Below are 14,039 nucleotides of genomic sequence, written 5' to 3' on the forward strand. Positions count from 1 at the left end.
TTACTTGACCTATGTGTTCTTTTTTTAAAAAATTTAAAATTTTTTTTAGTGAGGCAATTGGGGTTAAGTGACTTGCCCACGGTCACACAGCTAGTAAGTGTTAAGTGTCTGAGGTTGGATTTGAACTCAGGTATTCCTGACTCCAGGGCTGGTGCTCTATCCACTGCCCACCTAGTTGCCCCGACCTGTGTTCTTTAAGGAACTCTCTAGGATTCATTAACTAACACCCCTTACAGGTTGTGATTTTCATTAGTGGAGGAAAGCCTCATAGCTGACTATGCTTGCTGATGAAATAATAAATATTCCCATATGGTAGGTTGAGGGTGTACTTGTGTAGTTTAGCCAAGATTTTTAATGAAACATATGACAAAGTCTCCCATATTATTCTTGAGGAAAAGATATGAGCCTCATGGTAATATGTTTAGGTTTCATTAGAACCAATGGATGGGTGGAAGTTAAGACATCATTAACAATTCAATGTTATCTCAGAAGGAAGAAGGTGGAATATTCCAGGAACATATCCTTGGTACCATTCTGCTGTAACATGTTGGTCAATGACTTGGATAAACTCTAGGGTCAAATTTAATAGTGCTAAATTTATTAAAATGTTATACTTTAGTTTGAAATATTAACTTCATAGATCCGAAGTTGGACAGATGTCAAGTTTACATAATTTTTCTGAGAGAGACGGGGGGGTGTTTTAATGAACCATAAGATAAATTACTCAACAGTATGATATTACAGCCCAACAAACTAAACACAACACTAGTCTGTGTTGAGAGGTCTGCCCTGCAACTGGAATATTGTTTGCAGTTTTGGGTGCTACATTTTAGGTAGGACTGCTCTCTTCTGGATTGGCTCTTGTTTACCAACCAGAATGGGAAAGTTAGTCCATACGCATTTATTAAGTACCTACTATATGCTAGGCACCATATTAACCATTAGGAATAGAGAGAAAACTAAAAGACCATCTTTGCTCTCAAGGACTTTACAATCTAATGGGGAAGACAACATACAAACAACTATGTAATCAGTAAAGGGAAGGCACTAATATGATTTCATACAACAATCTGTCAAAGGAATTAAACATTTTTTAACCTGGAAGAGGACATTAAGGGGGTGATGGAAAGTTGTTTTTGATACATTTAACATCTATGATTTGGAAAAAGGATTATATTTATTCTGCTTGACCCAAAGGGCAGAATCAGCAACAATGAGGGGAAGATGCAGAGAAGCAGATTTTGACTCAACATTAGAAAAAGCATCCTAAAAATTAGGCTTATCCAAAAGAAGGAGCAAAAACTGGATGATGTCCACCTGTTAGGGTTGCTATTGATGGGGTTCTTTATTTAGCATTAAACATTTAAAATTATATTAAATGTTAGTGAAGAGAGAGCACATAGCTCCAGAATTCAGAATCCCTACATACCTAGATAGAAGAGGGGTGGGGGGGGCGGTGGGGGAGAGTGGCTACCTCCTCCAGCTTGTTCATGGCTAGGTTGAACTAAAAACAAGGGCTCTTCACCAGGGGACCATGAACTTGGTTTTTTGGTGAGGCAATTGGGGTTAAGTGACTTGCCCAGGGTCACACAGCCAGTAATTGTTAAGTGTCTGAGACCAGATTTGAACTCAGGTCCTCCTGAATCCAGGGCTGGTGCTCTATCTACTGCACCACCTAGCTGCCCCTATGAACGTGTTTTTAAAAATATTTTGATAACCGTATTTTAATATAATTGATTTCCTGTATTTTATGCTTTTAAAAACATTATTTTGAGAAAGAGTCTGTAGATTTCACCATACTGCCAGAGGAGTTCATGACTCAAGAAAGGCTGAGACTCTCTGATATCCTTTCCAACAACAAAATTCTGTGTAATTGAGAGTCAGCAGGGTTAGGGGATACCTACAATTAGTTAATGGAAATCACTCTTTCCAAAATGCCATGTTGCTACTTTTACCCTTATTTCACTCCAATCCTGGATCAGCAGGCCCAAATTGATTTTGAGGTCACATCAGTAGTGACAAAAGGTAGGAATTTAAACTCAGGTACTTGAACTCAAATAACATAGATGATGAAATGGGTGGTAACCTCCTATAAGCATATACATTGTATTCTGCTATAATGCGAACAGCAGTCCAAGATGTGTCCTCTCCCCATACAAAAATGAACTCAGATGATAATTAAGGTAAACACAAGATTGTTTTTATTTGTTTTTGCAACACACAGGTGCTCACACTCAAGAGAAATAAGCAAATCAACACAAATATTGAGTTCCATTTTTTCACTGAATACATATACTTAAGAGTAAACATTTTAAAGTACTTTTCCTTAAAAAGCCGTTTCTGACAGAATCTATAAAAGCCTGTTTTCTAGCAGGAAAGTGACAGGCAAATACTGTCACTAATCAAGGTGTAAAGAAGCATCTTAGTTACCTGGGTCTTCATGGGTACAGTGAGAATGGGGAGCACAGTCTTCAATTACAGATTTTCTTTTCATCACGGGTGCTAAAGGTCAATTTTTGTACTTCACTAAGACAGCTCAAACAGTTTCACCTTCATCAATTCAAGATACAAAAGGGGAAGGGGTAGAAGGGGGGAAGAATAGGTAGAAGAGAAGTGGGATTATATCTGAAGGCTCTTTATCATAATTAATGTTAGAGTCTGAAAAATGCTTATTTATGTTTTTACATAATATTTTTCTCTAAAGAGACATCAAATTCAGGGGTCAAGCTATTTAAATTCACCACTGTCTGAAATCACATTTGATTTAGAACAGAGTCTTTTTAATCTGTTCTTAGCCTTTGAACAAGACACCAATTATATGCCAATGAACTCTGCTCAGCTTAAAAATAATGGGAAGTCACTGGTCTTGGAACATTTTGTAGTTACCAAGGACGCCGGTGGTGGGATGGAAGGAACACTGTCTTTGAGGTCAGAAGTCATTGATTTGATTCTTGCCTCTGCAACTTAGTACTTGTGTGACCTTGGGCAAGTCATACAAGTGACTTGGTTTCTTCATCTGTGAAATGAAGAAGGTTGTACTTGATGGCCTTGAAAGGTCCTTTCTACCTCTGAGCCTATGTTCTTTATAAGTGAAAATAGCCTTGATTTTGGAAAATCCCAGAGTTTGGGTAATTATAATTGGTCTTAAAACAGTGCTCTCATGAATGTCTTCCTGTTAGAATGCATCTTACAGTGGCTATGTTACAGAGACAGCAATGAACGTGCCATTCTGCCTTTTGGGACAAAAATCCCGGAATGAGGAAGGAGTGAACATTTAAAACACGCTGTGAGACCACATATTCCTAATCATATCCTTACCCCACAACCAACAGTGTTGGCTGACTGGTGGTTTCAAAAAAACCACTGAAGATTATGAGGTAGTATTTCTTTACCACCATTATTTATTCTAACTGTGGAATTTCTTTTTATATTAGAGAGGCTGTTGGTTTGTGCATCCAAAAGAATGACTTAGAAAGGGTTATTCCTTTTTCTGAGATACCAGGAGAATCTACTCTAGTGTACTCATGTATTCTCTATTCCAAAATCTGTTACATTTAAGCCTAGAGAAAGAGCTGAAGACCAATTATAAGAAAATCATAAAAACAATTTAATAATTCATAACATTTTATCATCAGTCCACCTATTTCTCTGCTCAGTTTACACATGGGCTATAAAAAAAACCAAACATCTGTACTCTTTCCAATTTGTCTGCCATAAATTATATTCTTAAGTTGAGAAGCTTTTTTAAAAAATCTGTTCTTTTTCATGGGAACTTTCTGTTTTATATTTAAATGTCTTTTAACCTTTTTCTTTTCCTTTCCCAAAGCAGTGATAAGCAAAACATGAGCAATTCTTGGGTGAACTAGACTGATAATTTTTCTATCATTGAGCTTACATTCATAAACCTTGTAATCTGTTTTCAACTCAATTTAAAAAATAAATGTCCTTAGCTGGATACCTTATGTCCTCCTAAATTTAATCTTAGGTTTGGGAGGCAGGGGATAAGGTAAAAAAAGATGTCTGAAGGCAGTCAGATTCAGAATCACTTATTTATCTAATCTCTTCATTTTAAGTGACTTGCTCCAGGCTACCTCGATAGTGAGGAGCAGAACCAGATCTAGAAACATTGTCTCTTTTAGAGAATACATATTAAGGGGAAAAGTACTGGTCCTGGAGTCAGTGGACCAAGCTTGAAATGCTGCCTTGGACAATTACTATCTATATGACTTAGGCAAGTCACTTAACCTCTATAGCCCTCCAAGACTACTTCCTAAAAAATGAGGTTGGACAAGATGGCTTCAGAGGTCCCTTGCAGCTCTAGATTCAAGCTCCTCTGACCCCTTGACCAGAGCTCTTTCCACTACCCATACAGCCTCTCAATTCTTTATTATGGATGTTGTTTCTTTATAATTCTAGATGATGAAAGAAGCCATATTCTGGGTGCTACAACATTTTTGTGATGCTAAAGCAACATCATTCCAGGAAAATGTATATTTGATTAAAAGAGGGCTAGGGACTCTCCAATAAATATGCTGGTGTGTAACTTGGGTACGGGGGTGACAGCAAGTATGCATTTTCCAAAAAGACTTGCTTAAAATCACTGTCATAATTCTTTCCTGCTTCTGTCAGAGAGAAAGATATTCAACATAAAATGACATCTCAGACTGGCTTAGTGCTGCCATTCCATAATTCATGAAAACTTTTATTACATAGTTAGCCAACATTAGGAAAAGAAGGTTTCAAAGTGTATAACTTCACTTGCCACACAAGCAGATGCAATGCACAATAACACTTTTCTTGTAGAAATAAAACAAAAAAGTAACAAGTGCTGTGAGTGCAGGGAGGTGAAAGGACACTAACATTTCAAGCAGGTTCCTTTAAAAAAAAACCCAGCTCCGCAGCTTGATAATGTTGGAAGGAACGTCAGAAATCATTTCGTCCAATCCTCTCTTACTACAAATGAAGAAACTGAGGTTCAGAGAAGAGGCATGACTTACTCTGAGCCACACATAGGCAAAGTTGATCATCAAATTTAGGTCTCCTGACTCCAAATCCAGTGCTCCTTCCACTAGACTAACATACCCTCTGGACAAAGCTTAACATTTAACAGGCTCAGCCACTGTATTCCTCCCTTTTTTCTTTGCTATCCTGATTGCATGCTAATTCTAAATATTAACGAAAGCCAATGATCCACATTTAATTTCCATTTACAATTTAGACACAGAAGAAAGTGAGGTGAGCAAGAACCAACAGTGGCTAGGAATATGCTGCTGGGTACTAGCTTACTTGGAATACTGAGATTTTGGTTTTTTCCTAGCTATTGTGGTTTCCAGGACCAAAATGCACAGGTATGAAAAAGGGCTTAACTTTTATAAAATTAACAATTGAGTTATATAGCCCATAAATAATAATACTCAAAGATTTGTTCCAGAGGCAAAAATTGTTTCCAATTCTAGAATAAGGCAAAGAGTAATATGTCAGTAAGTTCAAGTTCCTTTTGTATCCTTTAAAATATGAAACATCAATTGCTCAGCCAATCAACATGCATTTATTAAGTGTTCTCCATGTGCTAGGTATTGTTAAGAAATGGGAATACAAAGGAAGTCCAAAATAGACAAACAAAAAAAACCCAGTCCCTGCCCTCGATATGGAATTACAATAAATTTTAAGATAATATCCAAGTCATTTGGTTAAATTCTATTGTTTGTTATTTGGTTGTACTTAAATTCTATTAAATAAGAGTAGAGCATTTTCAGCAAAGGATTATCTGCTTTAATGAGGGCTTTGAAAACGTCTTTTCTAATGATATCCATTAAAAAAAAAAACACTTGACATGTATTTCAAAATGCCAGGTACTGCTTGGTATCAACCCTTGATACCAAGGTATCCAGACAGGTAGAGCCTGTCTTTAATAAATGGAACCTTTCCCAAGTAAAGCTTTGATCAACAACAGTTTTCCCATTATTTACAAATATGATGATGAGATTACATAGATTTGTTGATGCCTACTGGTCTTCTCTGTCTTTGCAATTTTCAATTTGTAGTCCTATGGATAATACCACTTCATGCAGTATGTTTCCATTTTCTTTCCAACAGTATAATTTTGATGGATAACAACACTGCATGGTTATAATTTAAAGTGTTTTAAGGTACTCAAAAATATTCCTACTTGTGCCATATAAGTGCATTAATAATAGTCCTAAGAGACCTTTAAAAAGCCATTTTCCAGCTTTCGACACAAATTTACAAGCACAGAACTATCTTAATGTAGCATTTAGCATTGTGTTTCCTAAGTTTCATCCAAAACAAAGCCAAAAAACAATAGCAAAATATCTATGAAGTGCAAATTTCAGTGAGTGCAAATTCAAGCACAAAGACTTGCTCTGAAATCACATTCTAAAATTCTGCAAGGTCTCTTCTTAAAATTTGTAATGTTCAACATGTAATTTTCAAGCATGAATAACTTTAAGTTATCTTCAACATTTCTTTTCATACTCCTTAAAGACTTCTTTCTTCATTAAGATTTCCCCACAAAGCAATTTTCAACTTTGTAGTTGAAAATTTTCATATGTGCTCAAGATTCATTTTTATAAGAAAGAAAAGCATCTCTATCTGTCCTTCTTACCATTTCCATGGAATTGATTTAACATTTCAAATTAATAAAGTAAAGTTTACTTTTGAGCATGGCCAAAAAAAACTCAACAATTCAAAAGGCAAAATTTTCATATATATGAAAGCCACCCAACCCAGGAGCCTAAAATGATCCTTGGCTTCCCTCCAGTAATTTCTCAAGTGGATGCTTTAATTAGACACAGAAACTTAGTAGTCATTCCCAACAAGAAGGTACTATATTTTAACCAACACTTTCCAACTCTGCCTGGGTTGAAAGGAGAGATGCAGAGAGATGATTCCATCAATTATCCCAGGAGAATGTCTTCAGAAGGCTTAGTGGACTTACACTGAGCTTGAAAATGGAACCACTTGCTTGCCGCTCACATACACTTCGTCAATATTTCGATCATCTCCTAAAAGAAGAATTATTTAGTCAATTAATCCCTGCAATTATGTACCTGGCACTGAATAGGGGAGAAATAAAGATGCAGATGAGATAGTCTTGGGATGAAAGGCAGTGAGCTCTTGGACTCATGACATGATCACTCCAAAAAACATCCAAATAATGCCATAGGACAATGCCTGGAGCAGCAAAACCTACAGAAAAATGTGCTGAAATCATCTTCTAACCAAGAATGGCTTGGAAGGTCAGAAGGAGGGAGCTGCTGTGCTGAGACAGGAGTGGATCCCAACCCCACAGTCACCCTGACACAGATCCAGTCCCAGGAAAGCTTCACCAGAGAAGGAGACCCCCAGAGCCTCTGAATCAGCTGAAGTGCCAGCGTTGTCTGGAACTAAGCTCAGTTTGGTGAGAGGGCTGAGCCCTTGGCAGGGGGGAGACTACAGGGGTCTATGCTGATGCTGAGGCAGAACTTGGATTTTTCACCCTTGCTGGGAACCAGGAGGTAGGCTTGAGTAGTAGTGGCCCAGGTCGTGGAGGGGCACATGCTCATCAGAGCTGACAACTACAGCACACAAAGCTGGTTGATTAGCAAGTTGGTCTAGGGTCATCTACGGACCAGGGAACAGGCCAGGTGAGTGAAGAACCTGATTCTCCTTAAATCATACCACCTGGGACCTCTTGAAGCTTGGGATACTACAGCCTGGAAACAGTGCCCCACTTTAAGGAGCTAAAAGTCAAATAAAAGAAAGGCAAGATGAGCAGACAGAGAAGGGTGAGAACCATAGAAGTTTCTTCAGTGACAAGGAAGATCAAGGTGCACCCTCAGAGGAAGATGTCAATGTCTGGGCTCCTATATCTAAAGCTTCCAAGAAATATATGAATTGGTCTCAGGCCATAGAGGCACTCAAAAAGGACTTTGAAGATAAAGTGAGAGAGGTAGAGGAAAAAATGGAAAGAGAAATGAGGGTGATGCAGGAAAGACATGAGAAAAAAATCAACAGCTTGAAAAGTCAAATTGGTCAAATGGAAAAGGAGGTACACAAAAGCTCTCTGATGAAAATAATTGCCTAAGAATTAGGATTGAACAAATGGAAGCTAGTGACTTTATTAGAAACCAAGACACAATAAAGCAAATCCAAATAAATAAAAAATAGAGGGCAATGTGAAATATCTTCTGGGAAAAACTTGCTGACCTGGAAAATAGAGCCAGGAGAGATGATCTGAAAATTATTGGTCTACCTGAAAACCATGATCAAGGAAAGAGCTTAGACATCATCTTCCAAAATATTCTGAGGGAAAATTGTCCTGATATTCTAGAAGCAGAAGATAAAATAGAAATTGAAAGAATTCACTGATCAGATGAGATGGTCTTTTGTGTTACATGACCAGCACTTAAGGTCTTGGGATGGAAACCAGAATTAATTTCAGCTGGTACGATTCACATAGACAGAACTAGGCTAGAGCTGATCACAGCTTTCAGAATCACTTAGAGCTTTGGAATGGCAAAAGCCAAAATTGTGGACTGACAAACAATTGTTAGCAGTCCCTCTCAACCATAATGTGAAGGGAGAATGATCCACAAACAAATACTGTAGGAGCAATAGCTACTGCATTCATTTCAGCTTTAGTCATGCTGTTTCACTTATAAGCCAGTTTGATCCAAGGTACACCAGTGCCTTTTCCACTATATGGCTCCCATGTGGAAATGCAAATAGCTTCATTTGTTCCCAATAGCCCTGGAACTATGTAGAGAACCCCAGGGAAATTTCCAATGAACTATGCAGAATACTACTTGCGCCCTCCTCTGTTCCTGAACCTGCAGGACCCCAGGCTCCTGACCCTGCTTATAATCTAGTTAGAGAGACATGACATACATGGCCATTTGGGGGAAAAGTGGGAAATAGACTATTTAGTGTAACAAAAGTTCAGAAAAGGGAGAGAGCAGGGTGGATGAAGTAATAGAAGAAGTGAGACTTGAACTGGACCTTGAAAGAGATTTAAAAAAAAAAGGAAAAAGGACCTATTGTACAAAAATATTTATAGCAGTTCTTTTTATAGTGGCAAAGAATTAGAAACTGAGGGGATGCCCATCAACTCAACAAACTGTGGTTTATGATTGTAATGGAATATTATTCTGCTATAAGAAACGATGAACAGAATGACAACTATTCTCACTACTCTCAACAATACAACGATCCAAGAATTGATGTTGATGGAACACAGACTGAAGCATGCTATTTTTCACTTTCTTTCATTTTTTCTTTTATTCAAGTTTTCTTGTAAAAATGAGTAATATGGTCATGTTTTACATAATTGCATATGTATAACCCATATCTGATTGTTTACTGCCTCAGGGAGGGGACGGGGTAGTGGGGGAGGAAAGGAGAGAGAAAAATTAGAACTCAAAACTATAAATAAAAATGTTTATTACTGGAAAAAAAAGAAATGATGAACAGGATGGTTTCAGAAAAACCTGGGAAGACTTATATAACTACTGCAAAATAAAGTGAGCAGAACCAGGAGAACATTGTACAGCAATATTATATGATGAAGAACTATGAATGATTTGGTTATTCTCAAAAATACAGTGATCCAAGACAATCCCATAGGACTCATGATAAAAACATAAAAATGCTTTCTTCCTCCAGAGAAAGAACAGATGTTGTCTGAATACAGACTGAATCATACTATTCTTCCTTCCCTCCCTCCCTCCCTCCCTTCCTCTTTCCTTTTTTGTTGAGTCTTCTTGCACAAAATGACTAATGAACACATATAACCTATATCAGATTGATTACCATCTCAGGGATGAGTGAGGGGAGCTTGTGATAGAAGTTGAAACTCAAAAATTAAAAAAAACTGTTAAAATTTGTTATTGTATGTAATTGGGGGAAAATAAAAGATTTTTTCTTTTTTAATCATAAAAGTATTTTATTATTTTCCAGTTACATAAAGATAGTTTTCAACATTTGTTTTCATAAGATTTCTAGTTTCAATTTTTCTCCCACCCTTCCTTCCCTCCCCCCAAAGACACAAAGCAATCTGATATAAGCTATATAAGTACAGTCACATTAAACACATTTCTGCATTAGTAATGTTGTGAAAGAAGAATCAGTACAAAAGGGAAGAACCTCAAAAAAGAGGGAAAAAAAACCCAAAAAAGCAGAAACAGTACAGTTCAATCTGCATTCAGAACCCACAGTTCTTTTTTTTTTTTTTTTGATGTGGAGAACATTTTCAATCATGAGTTCTTTGGAATTGTCTAATAATATTCTGTCACTATCGCTCCTGAGAAGAACCAAGTCTTTCACAGTTGATCATCATACAATGTTGCTGTTACTGTGTACAATGTTCTCCTGGTTCTGCTCACTTCACTCAGCATCAGTCCCCTTAAGTCTTTCTAGGTTTTTCAGAATTCTGCCTGCCCATCATTTCTTACAGCACAATAGTATTCCATTACATTCATATACCACAACTTGTTCATCCATTCCCCAACTGACGGGCATTCCCTCAATTTCCAATTCTTTGCCACCACAAAGAGAGCTGCTATAATTATTTTTGTACACGTGGGTCCTTTTCCCTTTTCTATGCTCTCTTTGGGATACAGACCTAGTAGTGGTATTACTGGGTCAAAGGGTATACACAGTTTTATAACCCTTTGGGCACAGTACCAAATTGTTCTCCAGAATGGCTGGATAAGTTCACAACTCCACCAACAATGCAGTGGTGTTCCATTTTTTCCACAGCTTCTCCAACATTTATTATTTTCCTTTTTTGTTATATTAGCGAATCTGATAGGTGTCAGGTGGTACCTCAGAGTTATTTTAATTTGTATTTCTCTAAGCAATAATGATTTACAGCATCTTTTCATATGGCAATAGATAGCTTTGATTTCTTCATCTGTTCATATCCTTTGACCATTTCTCAATTGGGGAATGACTTGCATTTTTATAAATTGATTTAGTTCCTTATATATTTTATGAACAAGGCCTTTATCAGAAATACTGGCTGTAAAAATTTTTTCCCAGCTTTCTGCTTCCCTTCTAATTTTGGCAGCATTGCTTCTGTTTGTACAAAACCTTTTTAATTTAATGTAATCAAAATCATTCATTTTGCATTTCATAATATTCTCTATTTCTTGTTTGGTCATAAATTGTTCTCATCTCCATAAATCTAAGAGGTAAACTATTCCTTCCTCTCCTAATTTATCCACAGTATCACCCTTTATGTCTAAATCATGTACCCATTTTGATCTTATTATAGTATACGGTGTAAGGCGCTGCTATATGCCTAGTTTCTGCCATAATATCTTCCAGTTTTCCCAGCAATTTTTGTCAAATACTGAGTTCCTATCCCAGAAGCTGGAGTCTTTGGGTTTATCAAACAGTAGATTACTATAGTCATTTATTACTATGTCTCCTGTGACTAACCTATTCCATTGATCCTCCACTCTATTTCTTAGTCAGTACCAAATTATGACTGCCACTTTATAGTATAGCTTCAAATTTGGTATGGCTAGCCTACCTTCCTGTGAATTTTTTTTTCATTAGTTCCCTTGATATTCTTGACCTTTTGTTCTTCCAGATGAATTTTGTTATTATTTTTTCTAGATCTATAAAATAATTTTAGGTAGTCTGATTGGTATGGCACTGAATAAGTAAATTAATTTAGGTAGAATTGTCATTTTATTATATTAACTCAGCCTATTCATAAGCAATTGATATTTTCCCAATTATTTAGATATGATTTGATTTGTGCGAAAAATGTTTTGTAATTGTGTTCATAGAGTTCCTGGGTTTGTCTTTAAAAAAAAGAAAGAAAGAAGGTACATGGAGACAGAGCATCCTAGGCAACAGAAACAGCATGAGCAAAGGTATTGAGGTCATAGTGAGGTTGATAGAGACAAAGGACAGAGAGTTTAGAAAAACTGGGGACTAGTAGGAAAAGGCACAAAGGCCTTGAAAGGCAGAGAAATTCAAATGTGATGCATTTGGTGGTAGGAAGTCACTGAAGGATACAAAGCAGGGTTGTGCTATCATGAAAGTCTAACAGAGATATGTGAGAAGGATTGGAAAAGGTGAGTCTAGAGGCAGAGAAACCAATTAGGAGGTTCTTATGGCCAAAGCTACAGTGGGATATGCATTTGGTGATTGCATGTGACCTAAATCTTTTTGTAAAACAGTTAAAGCCTGACAACAGTCTCCATAAAGGGAATGGAATGAGCCAAGATTAAAATGAAATGTATGCAAGCCTCTGGTGTAATAGATAACAACAATGGTTAATAAATACCAGGGATGAGAGAAATCCAGGGACCTACCTAGATAGAAGAACTTCTGGATGACAGCCTAAAATGAACAATGAAAGATGATAATTAGAAAGCAGAATTTAAATCTTCTATGTAAAAGGACATCATAAGATTTAGCAATGAAAAGGACCTTGGAAGCCATCCAGTTTGACCACTTTACAATGAGGAAACTGACACCCTAAGAAGTTGTGGTTTGCCCAATATCACACTATTAGTATATAGCAGCTAGATGGTACAGTGGGTAAAACACTGGGCCTAGAATCAGGAAGACCTGAGTTCAAATCTAGATGTGAATAGACTTAACTGCAGCCTACCTCAGTTTCCTCAACTGTAAAAAGGGTTGTTGGGAATGTTAATTGAGATAATATTTATCAAGTGCTTAGTAGAGTGCTTGCTACATAGTAAGGACTTAATAATTGCTTATTTCCTTCCTTCAAACTTGGATTTAAACTCAGAAATCCAGTGCTTTCCACTCTACCAATATATAGACCATAAGCAATTAGCAGGCCAAGACACATTAATTTGTTTTTTGGCCGTGAATTATATTTCTATTTTTTAAAAAATAGAGATCTCTTGATAGGAAGTATTTACTTTTGGGGGGCAGGGCAATGAAGGTTAGGTGACTTGCCCAGGGTCACATAGCTAGTAAGTGTCAAGTATCTGTGGCTGGATTTGAACTCAGGTCTTCTTGAATCCAGGGCCAGTGCTTTATCCACTGAGTCACCTAGCTGCCCTGACAGGAATTTTAATGTGATTAACAGTTCTTTGAATTCTTCAGAGAAAAGATGCTCTAAAAGTTTAAAAAATAAGTATAATAAAATAACTGGCCATTACAGAAGTTGTGTCATATAACACCATGGATTGGATGATTAGCTTTGACATTAGGAAGTACATTCCAGTATGAGACTAAACAGTTAAAAAATGAATTATATCAATGTCAACTTACATAGCTCTTTTCTTAAAGAAGCTCGAAATATATTACACTTATTCTAATCAATTCAACTATTCTAATCAATTCATACCTATGAAATGGTATAAAGTGACATTTTATAAAAGTATCATGTCTTTTATCAAATTATTGATAAAAGTTACCAAAAATTGGGGGCAGCTAGGTGGCGCAGTGGATAAAGTACTAGCCCTGGATTCAGGAGGACCTGAGTTCAAATCTGACCTCAGACACTTGACACTTACTAGCTGTGTGACCCTGGGCAAGTCACTTAACCCTCACTGCCCTGCAAAAAAAAATTTTTTTTAATTACCAAAAATTTACAGAAATTTTATTAAATAAAGATGCACTAAAGTATATAATTTTATACACACATATATATGTGTGTATGCATATATATATATATGAATGTGTATATTTAGATATATGAAGCAGCATGCCAAAGTGGATATAGGACCAACTGTGGAGTCAGCCAGATCTGTGTCCAAATCTTACCTCTGTCACATACTAGCTGTATGATTCCAGGCAAATAACTCATAGTCCCTGTGCCAAAGGCAATTTTATAACACCCTAGGTTACAAATGAGTTGAAAAATGGTGGAGGGAGTTTCCACATTGGGAGTCAGGAGTTGCCTATTCCAATTAAATTAAGTACTAAACTCCCTTCTGAAAAAGTTTTCTATATGGAGAGAACATGACATTAAATAAGGAATGTGACTGCAAAGGACACTGACTTTCTTGTGCTTCTTTCTCCTTACTTAGCAGTCACAAGGGGTA

At 36.8% G+C, this 14,039-nt stretch overlaps 1 protein-coding gene across 2 annotated transcripts in view; it reads right to left on the reverse strand.

Moving 5' to 3' along the window:
- Positions 1-2,178: 2,178 nt before the first annotated feature.
- The window catches only part of GDA (guanine deaminase), a 293,146-nt gene continuing 281,285 nt past the window's right edge, over positions 2,179-14,039 (reverse strand). For both annotated transcript variants that reach the window (XM_043975108.1, XM_043975107.1), the window contains exons 13-14: positions 12,330-12,357; positions 2,179-7,025 (exon numbers count right to left, since the gene is read on the reverse strand). In XM_043975108.1, coding sequence (XP_043831043.1) covers positions 6,955-7,025; positions 12,330-12,357 — 99 coding nt within the window. In that variant the 3' untranslated portion in view covers positions 2,179-6,954. The remainder of the gene's footprint in view (positions 7,026-12,329; positions 12,358-14,039) is intronic.

Source organism: Dromiciops gliroides, chromosome 1, assembly GCF_019393635.1.
Source record: "Dromiciops gliroides isolate mDroGli1 chromosome 1, mDroGli1.pri, whole genome shotgun sequence".
In the NCBI taxonomy this organism is placed as follows: Eukaryota; Metazoa; Chordata; class Mammalia; order Microbiotheria; family Microbiotheriidae; genus Dromiciops; species Dromiciops gliroides.